The sequence below is a fragment of the Triturus cristatus genome, chromosome 7, assembly GCF_964204655.1.
Source record: "Triturus cristatus chromosome 7, aTriCri1.1, whole genome shotgun sequence".
Classification (NCBI taxonomy): Eukaryota; Metazoa; Chordata; class Amphibia; order Caudata; family Salamandridae; genus Triturus; species Triturus cristatus.
In genome coordinates, this window is record NC_140590.1 from 661,000,549 (window position 1) to 661,024,425 (window position 23,877).

General features: G+C 44.7%; 1 protein-coding gene across 3 annotated transcripts in view; it reads right to left on the reverse strand.

The window, feature by feature from the left end:
- The window catches only part of LOC146810314 (ATP-binding cassette sub-family A member 10-like), a 1,546,030-nt gene that overhangs the window by 48,869 nt on the left and 1,473,284 nt on the right, over nt 1-23,877 (reverse strand). For all 3 annotated transcript variants that reach the window (XM_085617307.1, XM_085617308.1, XM_085617306.1), the window contains one exon: nt 8,196-8,336. In XM_085617307.1, coding sequence (XP_085473433.1) covers nt 8,196-8,336 — 141 coding nt within the window. The remainder of the gene's footprint in view (nt 1-8,195; nt 8,337-23,877) is intronic.

Consider the following 23,877-nt stretch of genomic DNA (forward strand, 5'->3'; position numbering starts at 1 on the left):
ACTCTCATCTTTTCACTGTTTCATGCTGCTCAGTTTGGTTTGTACCCTGTACAGTGCAAAGAAATTGCCCTCCTCTCTGGCACCAATCATACACTGTACTCACCCATATTGCCCATCATTGTAGTATGATAGAACACTCTTACTGCTATCCTTTCTCTTTTTGGAATGATTGTTTCTTTCCTCTCATTGTTTGCTTCTTAAATGTTCCATTTGTTTCTCCTTGAGTATTTTTTTCTCTCCTTCTTTTCTACTTCCCTTTGGAGTTCCTGTGAGTTCTGCCCTGGTCTTCTCCTGTTGTCTATCTAACTCCTATCATTCTCAGCAATCAAGAATTTGGGGAAGGAGCAGTAGCATCTTGGTAGAGGTTGCATGAGGAAGTATCCAATAGTGTGTTAGGTTGAGGGAAGTGTAGTTCCTGTTGTGAGAAGTTCCATGATGAAGTTTCCCGAGGTGTGCTAAAGCTGGAGAAGACGACCACCCTGTATGAGAAGCTGCATGGGGTAATGCCCCCTGGATGCGATGTGGGAGAAAATTAGTGCCATGTTGCAACTGGAAGTACGGAGTCGTCCCCTGCTGGTCTTTAAACCTCCTCCGGCCCTATTTTTGTGTATTGATCATGTTGAACAGCCATGGCTGTGGGCCATCATCTTCTTCTTTGTGGTCGGTTTACTCACAATAGTACACAGTTGACTTTTTGCAGACTTTTTGCCTTTCATCTTCATCCTGCAATCATAACAGACTTCAATGGTTTAGCTTTTGATGAGTCTATTGTCCAAGACATTCTAAATCCTTTCAGTCTACTTGATACACCAATATTCCAGACCATCACACAATCAGATGCCTGGACTTAATTATTCATTCTCAAAAGGATGCACACACGTATCCTCACCCACGGAGCAATCATGATTGAGTATCTCAGGGGAAATTGCGCTTCAACCAGCCTTTTTGCAACTAATGCACCCAGACTCTTCCTCGAAGACCAATCATTTAAGAAGATTGGTCCTTGATTGCATGGTGCTGCACCAGGAACTAGCTGATTTTAATTATCAGTACAGCGAAGTGGATCACAGATGCAATTTTAGTTGAGATCCAATCTCCTTGAGGGCCAACTAAAGACTACCAGATCAGCCACTCTCTTCAAAAAGAATATGGATGAAACAAACACAATAAATAAGGACCAAACAGAGAACCTCCTTGCATCTAAAATCAAGAAATTTAAAAAAGACTTGGCACGATTCTCGTTACAAAAAGTCTATCCCAACACTTCAGATGACTAGAAACCAACTGAATTTAACCAACAAGGTTAAGGCTATGTCTCGGGATACTCTACATCAGGGTCAGAATACTCAACACCAAACTCAGACCTGTGGTCCAGTGACTCGGAGACAGGGACCGACAAGACATCAAGAACGACAATGAAGAGGAGCGGTCAAGGTAGATTGTGAGGCAATAACCCCATCCACAACCAACAGCAACAATGGTGGCCTCTGGGACCTTGGAGTTTTCCCAATCCGCCTTATCACCAAACCATGGCACATTTCCAACCACCGCCACAATCATTTTTCAATCCTTCGTTTTTAGAGCAAGGAGGAGGAGGGTCCAGAGGCAGAAGAAAACAACAGTCCCATGTGCACTGGAGTCCACCTCTCTCTCCACAAACCACACGGAGCATGAGCAAAATGACTCCCCAAACGGGGACAAGCAAGGAAACAACTTGATTGTTAACTTGAGCCAACGTACTCTCAGTGCCACTAATTCAACACTGTTGAATAATGGGCTTGGCTTTGTGCCAACCTTTCAAGCGGATCCTTTCCAGATAAAAACTAGCACAATTCTTTAGAAAGATATGCCTCAATTTCTTTTTTTCCGATAGGGAAACAACCACACCATCAGAACTATCTACCAACATAAGCTTGTGTAAGAGATCTACATTCATGCCCCACCTCATTCTATACCATCAGAGATGATTACCTTTGAAAAGGCTGTTATGAATGATCTTAATATTGGCCTCACTGCCAATCATTCACCATACTGGAAAATGTCGAAAACTGAACAAGAAGCACTACAGAAATTGAGCATGGATGATCCATCACAAAAAAGCTGACCGACAAAGGAGATGCCTTGTCATCATGGACACTTCTTCCTATAGAGATGAATGTCTCAAACAACTTTCAGTCATCAGTGCTTACCAACCTATGAAACTGAACCTCACCAAGAGGCTTGTGAATACTATCACTCCTCTTGTTAACAATGCCAAGGAACAGGGACAGCTTACCAGTAAGGAAGCTGATTTTTTGGTGAACACTGAGCCTATCACTCCCTATTTTTATGTGCTTCCCAAAAATCACAAGAGTCGGAGACCTCCACCTGGCCGGCCGAATATCTTTGGAATAGGATCCCTTCTTGAGCAACTTTCCCAATTTGTCGATTTCTTTCTGAGACCCATGGTTCAAGAAATACCGACTTATCTACAGGACACCAAAGATGTCCTATGTGCCCTTCAGGATGCGGTATTTGACAGAGAATCTGACTTTTTGGTATCTTTCGATGTAGAGTCCCTTTGTACCAGGACCAGACCCTGGCTATAGATTGAAGCCATATTAAACTGTAGAGATCTAGATACAATAACACCTGTTTAGTTTATCATGCAATGTGCCACTCTTGCAATGACATAAAATTTCTTTCAATACGAAGACAGTCTCTTCTTGTAGATATCTGGGACTTCGATGGGCAGAACATTCGCCCCCAGCTTGGCGAAACTTTATGTCTATTTTATTGAGACAGACATGATCCTTACTCCCACTAACCCCTTTCGGTCCAACATACTCCTTTGGAAGCTCTATATTGATGATATTTTGGTGATATGGCGCGGCACTGTAGACGTAATTACTCTTTTCCATCAATGGCTCAACACTTGTAACAACTATTTGAACTTTACCTGTGAATACAGTCAAGAGAGTTTACCATTTCTGGACCTTTTGATTTATGCTTCCCAAGGTTCACTACAAACCCACCGAACTCTACAAAAAACCCATGGCCAAAAATTCTTTATTATCCTATTTCAGTTATCAACCCAAGTCGCTGAGAGACAATCTGCCCTTTTGGCCCATTTCTACGTCTGAGACGTAATTGCACAGATGTTGAAAAATACAAAAACCATGCTAAAACTCTGAATTGCCAATTGATGGACCACCAATACCTACGACCTTGATGAAAAAGTCAGTGAAAAAAGGTAGTAATAACAATCGTGAAGCTCTATTAGAAGTGCACCCCCAGAAAGAACCGACAGACAGATTGATATGTGTCAGCACTTTTAGCAGCAGGTCAAGCCTGATCCAGAAATGTTTTAGGAAGAACTGAAACGTTTAAACAAAGGATCCCGCTCTTTGTGCGAACCTTTGCTTGCTTTTAAATGCAGTGCTAACCTAAGAGACAAGTTGGTACACACAAGGCCTTGGACCAAAATAATCACACATCAAAACATCTTTGGAACTTTCAGCCTGTGAAAGGACATTTTCCATGTGGCACATGCAATGTTTGTGCCCAAACTTTACACACAACACATATCAATATTGGTACAGATCGACCATGGGAGTTGAACAGCATACCATATCAGTTAGACATCTTAATACAGTTACATGACTGACTGGTGACTGTGCTCCACACTGGCATTTGCTAGATTGTACACCTGCCACTGCTAGGCTTACAACACTGTCAGATCAGAGTTGACTAATATCTCCACTGATGGGGTGTATTTGTTCCAATTCTTTCCATATCTAAGTCCATTTTGTCTATTAACAAGAGATACCTTTCGTTTCTCACCACAATAGACTTCATCTTGTTGTGTCCCTTCAGGCCTGCCATGACATCCTGACGCAGCAACATGATAAGCTTTGGAAAGCTCCTTCTTGGCATGCACACACCGTCGTACTGTGCAGTTGCCATTGTTTGGCTTACACCACTGCCAGGTCGACGTATATTCGACTTTGTCTGAAATTATAAATATTTTTACCAAAGGAATATTTTCCAAGCTTTTGATGAATTTTCGGGTTTTTAACTGTTACAATGTTTTCTTGAGTCATGACCCTGCACTTACTTTTGCAACCTTTCCCAGAAGGCATGCACCTTTATAGGAAGTGTCAACTACATTTCCCATACCAGTGCAGTTTAGCTCTACAACGGACGACAAGACTTTCCCATGCCGCAAGAGATAGTCTGTCTTCCATGGCCATGCACTACGTCACTAGCCTGTGGGTGTAGCCTTGTTACAATAAGGAAGTGAAAAGGCAGTACACCTCAGACAACATTTACCCTTTCGAGGCACATTATTGACACATCCGTCCAAACAGGTACTTGTTTTTGCATTCAATGGCAGCGTTTTTCCAGTTCATGCGCGGTGTTCCCATTGCAGGCAGAGCGTATTTCATATCTCCCGTTATCGGGTGTTCTTTTCTTGCTCAGGTTCAGCTATGCAGCACTGCCGTCTATTCTCCTGTCTGCCCTTCATTTCATGTGGTGATTTGACCACCATTTTCGAATGTTTTCCGCACGTTACTTTACATATTTGCAGTTTCACTCACTGCTACCCCTTTGAGCATGACCGTATAGCCAGGTGCTTTAGTCTAACAGCACAGACCTAGACCGGTTATATTTGGGGAATAACAACACACTTTTTGGTGTGCACATGTGTATTTTTAAATCAACTGTGTACGTTGTGTATTCTATGACTATGCATCACAGTCACACTTCCACCACCATTGTTTGTTTCTGCAAAGGAATCTGATGCTACCTCGAGTTTCTGTGCCGAGGTTCAAGGTGTCTTAAGCTTGCCCGACAATGCAGGTAGGTTGCTTCCACAGTCCCTTCAGGGATTGATTAACTTCATGGTGTCTTGATAGACCTAGAGAGGAACACTTGATGAAAGAGTTATGTGTTCTAAGAGTGCATGTTGACAAATTATTTGTGTACAAAAACCTAATACTTTGTTTCTTTTTCAGGGAGCATGTCTACCAGTGGAAGTAACGCCTGAGGGGCAACCCACTCCAAACCATTGGTTGTATATATCTTCCACCTTCTGAATTTGGTATGAGTGGATAGCCCACTTTTCACATTGGTCCTGAAGAAAGTCGCTACACCTCTACGGAGGGTAAAAGGCCGAAACATGTCGACCACAACAGTTCCATGACAGGTTGAATCTCCCCCTGTCATAACTTCACTTTTTAATCCTGACCTCTGGATGTCCCATTAAAATTGTTTGGCATAACATAGAGTTAGATTTAGCTCACTTACACTATTTTCTCTTCTTTTTCCCTTTCTCAGCACACCCCGCTCATTTACTGGTTTTAGGAATCCTCTTTTTCTTCCGAATCAAAACATCCCTGAGCTCCTTTCTCTCAGTGAGGGGGTTGTAGCCCACAATACGACTAGGTTTGTAGTGTGAGGAGGTTCCCCGATGATGAAGCATGCCACCCACGGGTAGGTGAGGGAAACCATCCTGAAAAGGGACATTCCAGCACTCTCTTTGTTGTTTAGACCCAGGGGCATTTTTGTGTTTTCTAGCAACAGGAAGTACCCCGTGAAGTGAAAATGTGGTAAAGTATAATTTCTAGTGGTGATGTGGGTGATAGCCACAGTTTCACCAGGTTTTTACTCTGAGACTAGTTGTAACAAGAGTTGATGTTTAATGCAGCTCTTCTGTGTACTAAGCGAGTAGATCTCTTCCTGCTAATATGGTCTGGTGTCAATGTCTGAATTGTTGGACCTCTCTAGTATTGGATTATTGCATCGTGTCAATAATATTTCAGTGTGGGTCTACTGGAGGCTGTCATCATTGTGTTCGAAAGACATCCTGACATTTCTGGTGCAGTTTTCAGAGTGTGTGGTACTGGGTTCAGAGTGAGTGCTTTTGTCAGCTTGGCACTTGGTCGTGTTGGTTTGGCCAGTTAGTGTGGTTAGGTGTGGAGTGTATCGGGAGTGCTGTACTGCATGTCTGTGTGTGTGTGGTGCAGTGTGTTGTCCTTGTTGGAATGTGTGTGTTAGTTTGCTGAAGAAAGAGAAAGTATGAGTTTGTTGGGCTGTGTAATTTAGCAGTGTGAAGTGAACTGGTGACTTTGTGTATGAATTTAGTTGTTTTGTGTTGGAGTCTGGACAAGGGAATGGAATGATTCTAGTTTTTATTTTGTTTTGTGCCTTGAATGACTAAACTTAGGGATGCCAGGGGAACCCTTTATCAAAGAAAGTGGGTGGGGTTAATGTCCTTGCTGTCACATGACTTAGCTTCCACAACTATATGTACCATATGTATAATTGTTGCATGGTGCCACTGTCAGCATGCAGACATGTGGTAGTAAGGTCTCATGTCCCAACCTTGCAGTCTCTTTTCTTTGTTTGGCATGAGGCGTGATGATCCTCATGTCTTGACTAACCCTGTGCAAAGCACTACGCTACGCTCGCGTAGTTTGCGAAGTTTGCGCTACTTCGCACTATGGGAATTGCAAGTAGCACAGTGCAAACACGCGTAGCATAGCGTAGTGCAGTGGTCATTTTTTGCTTGCTCGCGGTCCTCAACATCTAGTTGGCGACTGCGAGCAAGCAAAATGACATCCCGGAGAGACTTTTTCCTCATTCTCGATCAGCAACATCAAGTTGCCGATTGCGAGCGTGGAAAATAAACCTCCCGGCGAGATTCTCAACGCGGGGAGGTCAGGTTTCTCATTGCGAGTGGTCGCGTATGCTTGCGACCACTCGCGATGAGAAACCCCCAGTCTGCGTTGAGAAAGCTGCCGCTCGAGTAAAAATCTGCTCGAGCGGCAGAAAAGTACAGCTCGCACTGTGCAAGATGCAGTTTTCAATGATTGCACAGTGCCGGATGCTTGTCCGCACTGTGCAATCATTGAAAACGGCATCTTCCACAGTGCGAATAGGGTACTACGCAGTTCACGAAGTGCTACGCGTAGCTCATGTAGTGCGAAGTGCACTTTGCGTAGTTACGCGTAGCGCTACTTCGCGAACTACGCCCAGGGTTAGTCTTGACTCATCACAGAGATTCTGTTAGTGTTATTTGTTGTCCTTGTGTGTGTGCATGGGTATTGGAGAGTTTAACTGGTTCTTGTTGGGTAAATGTCTAAGCTAGACGTGTTGAAGATTGAGTTGTTGTAATGGATTGTCCCTATTCTTTATGTCTTTGTTTTGTTGTTTGTAAGAAAGGGAGGTATGGGGTATCTTGGTTGCACCCATTTCCTTAATATCTGTACTGATGTCTGGAACGTTGAGAGTGAATAATGCAATAGTAGGTTGGTGAGTAGTGTAGAGTGGAAGCTAGAAGATTGGGAAGGTTGAAGGGAGGATGAAACCCTGACAGGATACACCTGCTGTTGCTGTAGCCTATGGGCCTCACATGAAATAAAGAACTTACCACCTACTTGAAGTGATTCAGACTTCTGTATGAATACCCAAATCTCCAGCTACAACAGTAACAACCTACAATTGGTAACAATATACCATCTTCCTCTATTTTCTCTCTTTTAGGATTGAGCAAATAAGTGAGTATTTTCTCTTGTATACTATCCTCTGAAAAACATAACACTTCTAGAAGACAGTCATCAGGAAGAAATGGCTGGGCTCGGAACAAATGCCCACTATTTCAAGAAGAAAAATGTCCTGATCTTTAGTGGTCCAAGAGCAGTTTTCAGATCACTCCATGAACAGAGAACTTAAAAAAATAAGCTAATAACACGTCTTGAACTTTAGAATATTTTGGTGATTTGCTGAATTTGGTTATAGTGACTTGCATAGAACCTTTATGTGATGTGTAAGGTGTGTCAGTGCGTTATGCAAAATGGTGGGGCTCCCATTCAAAGTATGATGAGGGCCCATGAGTCTCCCAACTCTCACAGATATTTATAGACCTTAGGAGGAACGGGGCCCCCTGTGCCACAGGGGCTCCAGGGATCTGCATAATGCCCGAGGTGTGTATAGTTTAGTGAGGTTCATCCGGTGTTTTAGGTAATTACATCAATCTTCACAAAGCAATCCTATTTAGTCCCCTCACAAACATTATCGTTCCCCATCTACATAGACATATTTGATAAACATATCCACCTTCCCACTAGTTTCAAATTCATCCCTATGAAGTGTACAAGTGTTGAACACAAAAAAATATTTAAAATGCTGTCAGTGTTAAAACATTTATTTACCTCTCTTGTCGTGCAGCATGAGGGAAGATCTTCAGAATATTCAAATGAAGGGCATCAACTTGCTGCTGGTCTCGGACTTTGATTCCCAAAAAGTACCCTTTTCCAAACTTGCTCTTTAATTGCTGTATGGATCCAATGCACCTGTAGAGAAGAAAAACTCACTGCATTACAAATCACAGTGGGAAAAGAGCATGCACTATTAAGAGTGATATTGTAACCAGGATCCCTTGGTCATCCATTGAGAATCACTACTCATATGAAAGAGTCAAATTATAGAGGATCTGCCAGTTCCCCTTGTAGAAATGGTCCCTGCTTTCTGATAATATGATCAAAACACAGGTATGCTACTCAGCTAGCAGGAGCAGCAAGCGCCATTCAGGGAATTAGAGCATCACTGAAACAATGATGCACAATAGGAAACACAATTTGAGAGAAAGTAGGTCGCACACCGCTCGTCACACCAGCACTTGACCTGTTTTAATTACATTTTGGCAGTCCACACGGCACCCCTTTACACTGACCTGCTCCCTGCTGACGAGAGGCAACTACCTCGAAACACGTGTCCAGGGATGGCTAACGCAACACATACTGTTCTTTTTACACATCGTGGCATAGGCGTACCCGCCGTCGCCACTACATTTACCACAGTCTTTTGGGGCAACTTGCTGGTGTGACGAGCAGTGTGCGACCAACTTTTGCATAATTTATTACGGCTCCCTTGAGCCAACGGGCTGACGAGCCTTGGATCTGCATCTGCGCGCCATGAGAGGTACTTGACCTGTTTTAATTACATTTTGGCAGTCCACACGGCACCCCTTTACACTGACCTGCTCCCTGCTGACGAGAGGCAACTACCTCGAAACACGTGTCCAGGGATGGCTAACGCAACACATACTGTTCTTTTTACACATCGTGGCATAGGCGTACCCGCCGTCGCCACTACATTTACCACAGTCCTTTGGGGCAACTTGCTGGTGTGACGAGCAGTGTGCGACCAACTTTTGCATAATTTATTACGGCTCCCTTGAGCCAACGGGCTGACGAGCCTTGGATCTGCACCTGCGCGCCATGAGAGGTACTTGACCTGTTTTAATTACATTTTGGCAGTCCACACGGCACCCCTTTACACTGACCTGCTCCCTGCTGACGAGAGGCAACTACCTCGAAACACGTGTCCAGGGATGGCTAACGCAACACATACTGTTCTTTTTACACATCGTGGCATAGGCGTACCCGCCGTCGCCACTACATTTACCACAGTCCTTTGGGGCAACTTGCTGGTGTGACGAGCAGTGTGCGACCAACTTTTGCATAATTTATTACGGCTCCCTTGAGCCAACGGGCTGACGAGCCTTGGATCTGCACCTGCGCGCCATGAGAGGTACTTGACCTGTTTTAATTACATTTTGGCAGTCCACACGGCACCCCTTTACACTGACCTGCTCCCTGCTGACGAGAGGCAACTACCTCGAAACACATGTCCAGGGATGGCTAACGCAACACATACTGTTCTTTTTACACATCGTGGCATAGGCGTACCCGCCGTCGCCACTACATTTACCACAGTCCTTTGGGGCAACTTGCTGGTGTGACGAGCAGTGTGCGACCAACTTTTGCATAATAGGAAACACAATTTGAATGGGAAAAGGACGGTCAAAAGAGAGCACACTTACAATTCTGGAGAAGCGCTCTAAGAATATGAAAAATTGCATCTTTGATTGAAAAACCTGTGTCATTGTTTTTTTTTTGTGTTTAGTCGTCATTGAGAAATGAAGCTTCAAGATATATGTATAATTCAAACAGCAGAGTACACATACAGCCAACGGTACTAGAGATAAGATCGGATTACCTGCCACCACATCAATAAAGATGTGGCGGCAGCCATTTTAGATCTCGGGGATTCAGTCCCCTGTCCTGAAAAACAGTAAAAAAGTAAAAATACATCCTGGGGGGCAGGGTAGGGATACCATGCCCCCTCGGTCTGGTGGAGTAGTCCCAGAGTCACACCCCTGGGGCCAAAAACATTATTATTTTGGCAGTACGGCAGAGGTTTTATTGCCCCTCGCGGGTGGAAAAGTGCCTGGGTGGTACATTTTTAATATTAATTAAGGGCAGTGGGCATGCAGCCCCTCCCTGAGCCAATTATCAGGCCCCGGTGAGCCCATCCTTCGTGGCAGAATTACATTTTATTGGGAAGAAGACCATGCAGACCCCTCCCCAGGACATTATGAGGCCCCACGGACCATGTCCCCTGAGGCTGCATGACATATGAAAACGCCATGGGTGCCACAGTGCCCACCCGAAACACCAACAGCAATAGGAGCCCATGGGGCAGTAGAGAGCCCTAGGGCCCCCGTTGCCCCTGCCTACACCCACCGCTGAGCAAGCCTGTGATCCCTGCCTGCAAGAACACGGGCAATGAGTTGAAGCTCTCTCTGCCAGCACATTTGTTGGCAGGGAACTGCAGTACCCTGGCGGATGCTGTTCCTGGAACACTGCTGCCATTGGGCCAAGGTGAATGGAGTCTCCGGGCCACTGGATGGCTTGGAAAGGGAGCTCCACACCCCCTTCTGCCCCAAAAAAGCATCAGCCCAACAGTATGAGGGACAATAGATAGCTCTGGAAGGGGTGCTGGATCCCTCCCCCAAAAAATATCGACCCTGCTCTTTGGGGTCCCCAGGGCCTTTAGTGGATTGGGGGGGGGGGCAAAAGCTCCACCTCCCCCAAAAAATGGTTCCAGGAGATCGGGACTTGGGGCCTTTTGTGGCTCGTGGGGGGGCTGTGCACCCTCCCCTCCCTATTAAATAAAAGGGATGCCCAGGAGTGGGGTCTCCAGGGCCATCAAATGGCTCGGATTGCTGCATGGCATTTATAAGAAAAGTAATTTACTTCACTTTCACTGCTCTAGCTAGGGAGCGCCCCATAGCATTCTTTCAAATTATGTTTGGATGCTGGTAGTGCCCATAGAAGGGGATGGGCAAAACATGCAGCGAGCGAACAGCTACCCAGCAAGATTAAAAACAACACACAGTAAGTCCTCTGGGTTATTAAATCTCTTACCCCAGGAGAATCTACCATATTTGTTTTAAGCTGGAGCTGTATTATCTTCAGCAGGATTGCAAGGATACCTTTTGTTTGGTTCTATGGCTGCATTTCGTAGCCTGGAAACTGGTAAAGTCAAAGACATGTTAATGTTTTTTTTTAAACAGCTTTATTGAAAATATTTTCGGACAATCACTTTTATTAAACATTGCAATGTGTGAATTTATAAAAATATACATCTGAATAGTTATTGGTAACTTATGAGAAAGACGATAGTTCTGCTTTATGTATGTTGATGCGGAGACCCCCTAAAAAATCAATAGGTCCGCTTGCTTAATTTGTTTTGGTGTTCCGACCCTTTGACAAAGTCAGTAGGTCTTTGACAAAGACAGTCAGTCTGTCCTACTTAAAATGACACCCTTTATAGTGTTACATCACATACAGGCACAAGCATCAAGCGAGGATTTTGCGAGTCCTTAATTGCGATTATTAAGGAATTGCAATTAAGGACTCGCAAAAGCCTGTGCATGTAGGAATCGCTATTAAAATAGTGATTCCTAAGCAATCCTTAATTGCGACTCGCAAATTGCGAGTCGTAATTAAGGAATGAATGGGAGATTGCATGCGCAATTTGCGAGTACCAATAGGTACTCGCAAATTGCGCATGCAATTTCAAGGGTGCAAGGGTGTCCAAAGGACACCCTGTTGCACCCCTGAAATTACTCCGTGCACACATGTTGCGCACACACATGCCCCAAGGGCATGTGTATGTGTAACCTACAACTTTGAAAAATGCACATTAGTGCATTTTTCAAAGTTTTTGCATATTACCATCAAGTTCAACTTCATGGAAATTTGCGCCCCTAGTAGCGAAATCACTATTTTAAAATGGTTCTTGCATTGCATTTAAAGAATCGCAAAATGCGATTCCTTGAATACAATCGCAATTTGAGAAATTGCAATTAATTGTGAATTCTCAAAATGCAAGTGCCTTGAACCTTGATGCATCGCAAATGTCCTTTTTGCGGGCGCAAACGGATGATTTTTGCGATTCACGCCATTTGTGCTCGCAAAAACGGTTGATGCATGTACCTCATCTGTGCATGTGAATAGAGGGTTAGGAGCACGGCCCAGCCCTACACTGTCCATGGCAATGAACACCTTACTTTAGGTCCCAAAAAAACCTCACTGAATGTAACATAAGTTAAAGTGATGTCATAGTTAGGAATTGTAATACTATCTTACTTTATATTAAAGGAAAATGTTAGAAATTAAGTAAAAACAACAAAGGTCAAAGGGACGTTATAGTTAGGTTAAAAACCACTGAAATTTCCCAGTTATATTTATCTAAAGGAACTACAACTTGTGCCCTAAGGTAACTATAACTCCAACCCTGTCCATGCACTGCTAATTTCCTCACATATTACATCACACAGGACATGTTCTATGACATCATTGAAAACATCACTGCAAAATCTGAAATGGCATAATTGATGAAAACACTGTGCATGGTGGGGGCGCTAGTTATAGAGTCCAAGTTATAAGTGGGGTTAGCTCCTTTATATGCAATAACTACAATATCAGTGCCTCTCCAAATCTGATCACCTAAAATGCCTGATTTTCTAGCAGTTTATAGTAGAACTCATGCCAAACTACAAAAGTGACAAAGTCTTTTGCCATTTTTGCAGAACAATTTTTAAACATATGATTAGGTAGTACCAAAAGGCTGGCGTGACAGCCTAACCTATAGGCTTTGCCAGTGCTTGATGTAAACTGTGATTTCTTAATTTGTTTCACATCCTTTTTTAACTTTTGTGGGTTACTATAGTCAAAGTGTGTTTTTGTGTGATTTTATTTATTCCTTAATGTCTTTAAAACAGCTATTAGCCCCCCCCCCCCTACCAGGTGTGGGAGTATCTGGTAAAATATCATAAATAGAAATCATACTGAAATTAGAACTTAGGCCAAATGCAAACTTCAAAATTATGTTTGTATTGGTTTAAAAGAAGAAACCAAGCAAGAGAACGTCATTATCCATTGCCCATATGCACAGGAAGTGACATCAGTTGATTTCCCATCATCCATCTGCACAAGAAATGACATCATTGAATTTCTCACCATTCATTTGCTCAGGAAGTGACATCCCTGGATTTCCCATCATCCATCTGCATAGATGACATCACTGGTTTCCCGCTCATGGTATGATGCTAGGTCCTATCTATTGAAGGCTGCAGCGTGGATTCGCCACTGGCATGTAAAAGACATTCCCATCTGTGCCCATTTATACCCAGCACCAGGAACTCTTGTTCTTCCCCTACCCGCCGATACTGTGCTCTTCTCCTTCATGCGCTTAACCCTGGCTGCCGCTCTCTGCACTGCTGCCCGACAGAAAAACACAACAGGGAAGATGCGTTCATGTGTACCTCCTGCAAGTTTTGATTCACTCTTCCACACCCTACACCTGCCACTAACTCACCAATGGCACCCCACACTCACACAAACCAGCCACCCATTCACACCGACCCCAACACCACTCAAACAATACACCACACTTGCATGCATAGTTGCATACTCAACCCCAGTACGCTCACCAAACAAGCTGCGGTGATATAAGACTTACTACACTACTATGCTCCGGACCTGCTCTTATTCATGAAACATGGCTAAAACAAACTTTGGCACTGGACATCATGCAGCCATCCCTGCCAGCTACAAAATCGAAAGGCAAGACCATCAGCACAAGCCCTGAGGTGAAGTTGCCATTATATTCAAAGATACCATTAGCTGTACCACCTACATGGACACCCCCACCTGCTACATGAAACACCTCACATTCAAGATACACATCACATCCAACTTCTCCGTGGGCAGAACCCTCGTATACAGACCATCAGGACCCTGCACCAATTTTGTCAGTGACATCACTGACTTTGTAGCACTCCTCATCATCAACCCCAGACCCTTCATTCTCCTCAGAGACCTTAACTTTCACCTAGAAGACTGCACCGACCCAAACTTTACTGTCCTTCTAGAAAAACCTCTGAAACCTTGGCCTCACCCGGCACATTCCCGAACCCACTAAAACTACTGGACCAGATTTTCTCATCAATCAGCAACATCACAGTCAACAAGTCAGCATTTATGACGTGGACAGGCCATCCCTTAATCAGTTTCACCATACCCATCCCTCACTATTACAGAGCTACCACCACTTGAACGGCATGCTGCAGCTGAAAAAACTTCTCAGAAGAGGAGTGGGTTTTCACCCTCTCAACTGGTCTGTCCCCATGAGGCACAGGGTCATGACTGACTTGCATATGACCAGGTCTAAACTGGGGTGGCATGGTGAGCCAAAGAATGATGGATTTAACCCAGATCTCTTGACTAGGGGTGAATGCTTGATTTGTTCTTCATTCCGTCCATCAATTGTGAGTCTTTTGCTTTCTCGCCCTAAGAGGGCCAGGTATGCCCAGGCGTGGGTCCTAGGTTCACTGTGCCACTGGATTCAAGCTATCCTGACTGATGAGGGGTGAAACCCCGAAACTGGTCCTGGGATGCTTGTTTCCGGTCCAGGGAGGACCTAGCTTGGCAGTTCGGGCTGGACTGTTCCCATGAGGCACAGGGTCATGACTGATTTGCATATGGCATGTCTAAAATGGGGCGGCATGGTGAGCAAAAGAATTATGGATTCAACCCAGATCTCTTGACTGGGGGTGAATGTTTCATTTGTTCAACATTCTGTCCATCAATTGTGTGTCTTTTGCTCTCTCGCGCAAAGTGCGCTGGGTATGCCCAGATGTGGGTCCCAGGCTCACTGTAGCATTGGATTCAAGCTATCCTGGATGATGAGGGGTGAAACCCCAAAACCGGCCCTAGGATGCTTGTTCCCAGTCCAGGGAGGACCCGGCTTGGCAGTTTGGGCTGGACTTTTCCCATGAGGCAGAGGGTCATGACTGATTTGCCTATGGCCAGGTCTAATCCGGGGTGGCATGGTGAGCAAAAGAATGATAGATTTAACCCAGATCTTTTGATTGGGTGAGAATCTTTGATTTGGTTACATTCCGTACATCAATTGTGTGTCTTTTGCATTCTCGCCCTCAGTGCGCAGGGTATGCCCAGACATGAGTCCCGGGCTCACTGTGCCACTGGATTCAAGCTATCCTGGATGATGAGGAGTGAAACCTCGAAACCGGTCCTAGGATGCTTATTTCTGGTCCAAGGAGGATCTGGCTTGGCAGTTCGGGCTGCACGGTTCCCATGAGGCACAGGGTCATGACTGATTTGCATATGGCCAGGTCTAAACTGGGATGGCATGGTGAGCAAAGATCTCTTGACTGGGGGTGAATGTTTGATTTGTTCTACATTCCGTCCATCAATAGTGAGTCTTTTGCTTTTTTGCCCCAAGTGCGCTGGGTACGCCCAGGCGTGGGTCCGGGGCTCACTGTGCCACTGGATTCAAGCTATCCTGTCTGATGAGGGGTGAAACCCCGAAACCCGTCCTAGGATACTTGTTTCTGGTCCAGAGATAACCTGGCTTGCAGTTCAGGCTGGACTGTTCCCATGAGGCACAGGGTCATGACTGATTTGCATATGGCCAGGTCTAAACTGGGGTGGCATGGTGAGTAAAAGAATGATGGATTTAACCCAGATCTCTTGATTGGGGGTGAATGTTTGCTTTGTTCTACATTCTGTCTTTTACCCTCTCAAAGCACCAGCCCGAGCATACCAGCAACTTGCTGAATGACATCAAAAATCTCAACAGCTAGATCACTGCACACAACATCACCCTGGCTCTACCCAAGCTCAAATCAAGGGCAAAAGCTGACCATAGGCCATCTGGTACACAGAGGAAGTCAGGATGATGAAACGCCACTGCAAGTAACTGGAGCACAAATGAAGAGCAAGTTGAGACACAGTAGATAAAGACATTTTCAAATGAGCGCTAAGACACTACCACCAGCAGAAATGGAATACCAAGTACACAGCTGTTGCAGATCAAAGAAATGCCAGCACTAACAACAGCAAGTAAAACTTCACCATCATTAAAGATTTCAGCACAACTTTTGCTAACTCCAGCAACATCACCCCCTCACAAGACCTTTACAACAAACTCTAGGTTTATTTCTGTAACAAAATCTCCTTCATATACTGCATCTTCGACCCTCAAATGGACCTTGTTATGGTTGCAACTCATCTACCCATCACAGCAGATGAACAAACCCTGACCTCGTGGCTTGCCTTCACCACCATTGAAATCAATGCTATCATAAAGACCATCCATTTGGGGCTCCATCTGTCCCTGGCTGCAAAAGGAGTCCTACCAATCAGTGAAGCACTATTACCCATCCTCAATGCCTCTATTGACTTAGCCACATTCCCAGACACCTAGAAACATGCCACCATCATGTCCCTGATCAAGAAACTACTTGCTGACCCAGCCACGCTTTGCAACTACTGAGCCATCTTTCTACTACCATACCCAGCAAAAGTCTTAGAGAAACAAATTAACCAATGCCTCACCAACCACCTCAGCAACCACCCACCACCCATGAAATGACATCATGGCACCAGTGGATTCCCCCCTCCCAGGACCTATTTGATAACAGTTGCATCATGGACATGCAGCAGGTGTGCCAAAGGCAAGCCTGTCTGCACCTGTCCATAGCAGGACTGCGCCCAATGCCAGGAACCCTCCCAGCCATACTCTGCAGCACTCCTTAAGTAGCTAGACCCCTGGCACCATTCCCCCAGCTGCTGCTGCACTGCTCCTCACACCATGGTAAGAACTTTCACCTGTACCTATTGCCAGTTCTCCAGCTGCCACGCACCCACACTCCTCACACAAATACTTACCATGCCCTCAACAGTCCCTCCCTACACACACAGCACAAAAGCACCAACACTGCCTACACTCTCACCCTACACTACACGCAATTTTTTTAAAACATTTTTTTGTCCTCATACCACCATTGTTTGCAAAGTCGAGCCTGACATCCGACCTGTCCCACCCCAGGCTATTTGCAATTACACATGTTATGTTATGTTAATATTACTTGTAAAGCGCGAACACTCATCCCAATAGGATATCACGGCGTTATAATGTCAATAGTGAGAGGTAGGCAGATGACAGGGTCATTATTTAAACAGGCTTGGGGAAGAGGAATGTTTTCAGTTGCTTCCTGAAGGACAGATAGTTGTCTGCTAATCTAAGATTTACAGGCAGATCGTTCCAGCTGGTTGCCGCCAAGTGGGAGAAAGCCCGTCCACCCATCCTTGCTGTTTTCAAGCGGGTGATGTTTGCTCTTGCTATTGTTTGGGAGCGTAGATTTCTGGATGGGGCATAAAATGTGATTTTGTTTTTTAAGATATGTGGGCCTGTGTTGTGCAGTGCTCTATACGTTATGCATAGTAGCTTGAAAGTGGCTCTTTGTCTCATTGGCAGCCAATGCAATTCTCTCATGCAGCTCCTGGCTGGATCGTATTTTCTTTTATTACAGATGGCCTTTGCCGCAGCGTTCTGTACAATCTGTAATTTAGAGAAAAGGTAGTCAGCCATTCCCACGAACAAGGAGTTTCCATAGTCAAGTCTACTCATCAATAACGACTGGACCAGGATCTTTCTACACTCTGTGGGGATCCATGGAAAGACTCTTCTAAGCATTTTCAATAATGCAAAGCCTTTTCCACAGATCGTTGATACATGGGTTTTCATGCTCAGAGTGTTGTCTAATATCACACCTAAATTCTTAGCCGCCGTTGTCGGTATGGGAGGGGTGCCCAAGGTTGAGGGCCACCAGCTGCTATCCCATAGTTGTATATGTCTGCCGAACAACAGTATTTCGGATTTATCTGCATTCGGCTTAAGACAGTGGTCATGCATCCAGTTGGCTAATTCCGTAAGGCAGTTTAGTAACCTGTCCTTTGGGTCATCCTCCTCATCTAATGTGATCATCAGTTGGGTGTCGTCTGCATAAGAACAGATATCGACACCCCATTTTCTTCCTGTTTGAGCTAGCGAAGATACAAACACATTAAACAACGTCGGACTCAATGAGGCCCCTTGTGGGACCCCATACTTAATGTTCCGAGGGGGAGACGAAAAGTCACCCATCCGTACTAATTGGGTTCTATCTTGCAAAAATGACTTTAGCCAACCTAAGGCAATTTCTCGGATTCCTTTTGCTGCAAGAATTTCCAGTAGCCGATTATGTGGTACGGTATCGAATGCCGCCGAAAGGTCCAATAATACTAGAGCAACGGTTTTCCCCCGATCTACCTGGGTTCTGATATTATCCATCACTGCCAAGAGTGTAGTCTCGGTGCTATTGTTGGATCGGAACCCTGTTTGGGAGATGTCTAGTAGATTGTTGGCTTCCAGGAAATTGGACAACTGTCTATTGACTAGTTTTTCTAATACCTTAGATAAATAAGGTAATTGCGATATAGGCCGATAGTTTGCCGGATTGTTAACATCAGAGCCTGCTTTTTTTAATAAAGGGGTGACTATTGCGTTTTTCCAAATTGTTGGGAATTCAGCAGAATTCAGAGAGAGGTTAAATGCTTTTGTTACAGCCGGACAGAGTATTGGGGTTAATTGCGCAAAGATGTGATATGGACAAGGGTCCAATGGAGAGCCCGATTTGACTTCCAACATAGTTTTGCCCACCTCCTCTTCTGAGAAGGGTCCAAACCTAGGGCAGCTAGCCTGAGTAGTTGGCGGCACATGGAATTCTGTATGTTCCATGTCGATGTTAGAGAATGATGCGTAGATAGTGTCTATTTTCTCACAGAAATATTCATTTATTTTGTTGCAGCCTTCTTGCGAAGGGGTGAGATCTAGTGAAAAACTTGCAGGGCTACATAGTTCTTTAACTGTTTTAAATAGTTCTTTCGACGAGTTTTTATTTTCTGTTATTCTATGTGAGAAATAGTCTTTCTTTGCTTTCCTAATAGCTTTGTTATAAAGCATAAGTTCTCTCTTGTAAGTGGCTCTAGTTTCTTGGGTTTTATTAAGTCTCCATTTATGTTCACATGATGTACATTTCCTTTTTAATGACTTTAATTCTGGTTCGTACCATTTCTCTGATGGTGTAGATCTGTGTTTGTACTTAGAGTATGGTACAGAACAATATTCCAGTGCACTCTCAATATCATTCTGAAGTAGTTCTATTACGTCATTGGCTTTAGTAGTTCCTGTGTTTACGTGCGTGAAGTGTTGTTGGAATTTATCTACAGAGAATTTTTTCCAGCTCCTTGTTTTTACTACTGCCGAAGCCAATGGTTTAGAATGTTTAGTAAACAAGTGAACGGAGAAAACAATCATGAAATGATCTGTCCATATCATTGGTTGTATCTCATTAATGTCGATGACTCCTATATTAGAGAACATCAAATCTAATATGTGCCCTGCCATATGTGTAGGCTGATTAATTCTTTGAGTCAACTGTAGGATTTCCATATCCTCCAATAGCTGTTTAGTCAGGGGGTTACTACTTTTGTCGTAGTGTATATTAAAGTCCCCAATCAGCAGGATATTTTTGTTTTTAAGACAGACTGGCATGATTTGTGCAAGAAGCTGGGCACTAAAATCCAGTGTACTGCCCGGGGGATTATAAATTAACACACCGCAAAATAGAATGTTAGTGTTTATAGACACAGAAAATGCCATTGCTTCATGGCTATTGATCTGTGTGATTGCTACTTGCCTGCATATGAAGGAGTCCTTGAATAACAAAGCTACCCCTCCACCTCTTTTCTTCACTCTATTTAAATGAAGTATTTTGTAGTCAGCTGGAAGAGCAGAGGCGACATCAGGGGTGCTATGGTTATCAAGCCAAGTCTCTGTTATAAAGGCCAGATCAGGTTTAAGATTGGTCAATAAGTCCCAAATCTCCATTGAGTGTTTGGGTAGAGATCTAGCGTTAAGATAAATGCATTTAAGGGCAAGGTTTGGGATGTTTACTGGGGTGGGATAGTGCCAGGTGTCACTCTCCCATCTGCAGTTGTGGCAACAGAAAGGGCCCATGGTGGTTAGTGGTCCCATTCGTGCACATAGTGCAGGCTTGCTTACCCTTGTACAGTTGAGGCTCATAAGCTCCCTACTGGAGTAAGAGATGGAGCAGGTCGTTTCTCCTAGTGTATCACCACTCGTTTGGGCAGGGGATTTGGCCCCTGGTCCCGGCCCGTCGCGGACGGGCGCAGACGGGCTTGCATTAGGCGCGTCTTCGGCGTGCCCGCGGCGCGCCCGCAGCGCGCGTCCGCTGCGCGCGTCCACTGTGCGGTCACGCCAGTGCCCCTGAAATAGTCTTTGATAAAAACAACTAGACCTGCCTGAACCACCCCTCCTCTCCAAAATGGCCGCCGTTTCCAGAACCCGATCCGCAGGTGGGACCTGCTCGAGTCTGGAGATCGCTAGGCGGGCAGGGAAAGCCAGGTGAGGGTAACGGTAGCACTGCTAGTGTTGAGCTAAAATACAATTTAAAAATAAGGTGCTAAATGTGCGCTCGGCGACAAAGTGCAAATGCGGTATTAAAACAGGATAACAGCTGTAAAATATTCGCCTCAAGCCGCAAACGCGGGTCTATATGCCTATGAGTCACCAGCTCCCGGCTCAAGCCTCAGGAGTATAATTGACAGTGCGCGGTCGCGCCAGTGCCCCTGAAATAGTCTTTGATAAAAACAACTAGACCTGCCTGAACCACCCCTCCTCTCCAAAATGGCCGCCGTTTCCAGAACCCGATCCGCAGGTGGGACCTGCTCGAGTCTGGAGATTGCTAGGCGGGCAGGGAAAGCCAGGTGAGGGTAACAGTAGCACTGCTAGTGTTGGGCTAAAATACAATTTAAAAATAAGGTGCTAAATGTGCGCTCGGCGACAAAGTGCAAATGCGGTATTAAAACAGGATAAAAGCTGTAAAATATTCGCCTCAAGCCGCAAACGCGGGTCTATAGGCCTGTGAGTCACCAGCTCCCGGCTCAAGCCTCAGGAGTATAATTGACCTATAGTCCTGCGATCCAGCCCATCCAGTTTCCTGGTTGCTGGTTCCACGCAGGTGTATTCATAGGAAGCGAGGGATTAAGTTATTATTATACCGTTATCTTAGTACGTGGGCCAGCCTCGATTTCTATGTCTATTTTGCAGATAGTTTTAACCCCCTGGAGCCAGTCCGAACCATGAGGTGGTGCAGAGTCTATCCATTTTTTACAGATCTCTCTCCTGGCGAGAAGGATAGAAAAGTAGGAACCACCTATTTGCCGATAGGGGCACGGTCGACTGATCCTCCAGCCCTATCATGATCAACGTTAAGCTCATTTTAATATTAGTATGCAGGATTTCATTTATTACTTTATCAACCGAAGACCAATAGTCATGTAGCAGGGGGCATTTGAAAAACATATGCCAGTCATCCGCACTTAGCATACCGCATCTATGGCATCTTGGGGCAGCGGCTGTTACTAATATTGCCAATTTCTGGGGTGTCCAATATAGCCTATTGACTGTAAAAACATGGTTCCTCTTCAGGTTTGCTGGTTTGACCACCCTATAAAGTAGTTTAAAAGAAAGTTGCCACATTCTCTGCGGCTCCGTCATCTGAATAGCACCATCCCAGATCTCATGTGGTGCTTTCAACTTCTTATCTTCAGAGAACACCAGAGTCCAGTACTAGTCGGTGACTTCCTTCCTTCTCGGGGCCTCATTCTGTAATTTCTTTTCGAACTCCCTGATTCTGCCGATCTCTCTCCTGTGTGCCTCCCCCCAGGATAGCAACTGCTGGTATTTAAACCTTGAGAGGGAACCCCCTGTCTTTGCTGTCAAGATTTCCCATGGCACCACCTCTTTTATCACCAGGAGACCCCCCATAGTTCGATTCCTGCCCTCCTTAATGGGATACTTAACTGATCTTGCAAGCATTCTGGTGTACCTGGTGAATACCATATTGGTGCACCATCCAAAAAGTACCCCATTCCGAGTATGTTCCTTATCCCTACCCATAGGGTAAGTGCTGCCTCAAGCGCCTTCAGTCTAACTTTTTTAAAGAATTTCCTTGCTCCAAATTTGTAAAGAAACCCGTTTGAGCCCCACTCCTTAACCATCTCCTCCAGTAGCCCACCCCACTCCAAGGGCCCCGGTGTACCTAAGAAAGCTCTGCAATTTTTTAACTGAAAGGCCCTACAATATAATCTTAAATCGGGGAGTGCCAATCCACCTTCTCTCAATTTGCGCCTCAATTTTTTCCAAGACAATTGTGCTCCCCTGACTGCCCATACTAAACTTACCAATTTACCCTGTATTTTAACTATCAAGCGTTTGTGAAAAGTAAGAGGGACACAATTAAAGATGAATGACAACTTGGGAAGTAGCACCATTTTAATTAAGTTTACCCTTCCATATAATGACTAAGGCAAGTTCTTCCATTTGGTAACTGTTTTCTCGATTTCCATTGCTACCCTCTCTAGATTGTGCTGAGGGATTCCCTCTAATGAATTAATAATGCCTATTCCGAGATACCTGATCTCTCTCTGTACACCTCCCATCCAGTCTGAGACATTCCAGCACATTATCCTGGTTTTCTCATTATTTACCGAATAACCTGAAAAAGCTCCAAATTCTTTTGCTAATAGCCCCACCCTGGGGATTGTAACAGCCGGATCTGCTGTGTAGATTATAAGGTCATCTGCGTATAACGCAATGTGCTTTTCATATGCACCTGCACAGAAAGCGATAACCTGATCATCCTAACGAAGCACCTGGGCAAATGGTTTGATATATATATATTGAACAATAATGGTATACTTATCATAGCAAAAAATACCATCACTTCTCAAGATTAGAATACTTTCTGGTTGATAGATGCTTTGCAACCAATATTAAAAATATTGAGCATCTTCCAGCCCACATCTCGGATCATTCAGCAGTCATCATCACTAAACAGGCTTCAGGACCGCAGCCCTGCAAGAGATGGATGCTAAAGCGCGAACTTCTCCTAGATCGGGGAGTGGAGATAGCTTTGAAAAAGGCTGAATTAGAATACTTTATTAATAATAAAGATACTGCCTCCCCTGGAATAGTATGGGATGCCTTTAAGGCATATATACAGGGGGTCCTAAAAAGCCTCGTCTGCGCAAAGAGCAGAGAGGAAAGGACAGAATTAATAAACATCGAAAGGGAAGTGGAGAACCTTGAGGAAGCTTTGCATTCTATAAGTGTGGGAGAGGAAAGGGAGAGGTTGGAAAGGAGGTTAGAAAAGGCCCAACTAAAGTATAAGATCAGGCTGGAGTTAAAGTGTAAGGCAAGGTGGCAAGCGGGGGCTTTCCTTGCCTGGAAGTCTAGTGTCGAAAGAACCAGAAATTAGATAAAGGAGCTGAGGGGGGAGTTAGGGGAGGTGTTTGACAGCTGGGATGCTATGCAGGAACATGTAGTGACACTCTTTTCCCAGCACTATGAGGAAGATATTACCCCAGAGCCCCAAACGCTCAAAAGTTGGCTTAGCGCGCTTGGTCTCCCTGTACTGAATGGTGAAGGGGAAAAAATAATGGTAGCTCCAATCACTCAGGAGGAGATTGGAAGGCAATAGAAAGAACTAAGAATGGGAAGGCTGCTGGTTTAGATGCCGTCCCCTCAGAAGTATATCAAATTTTAATA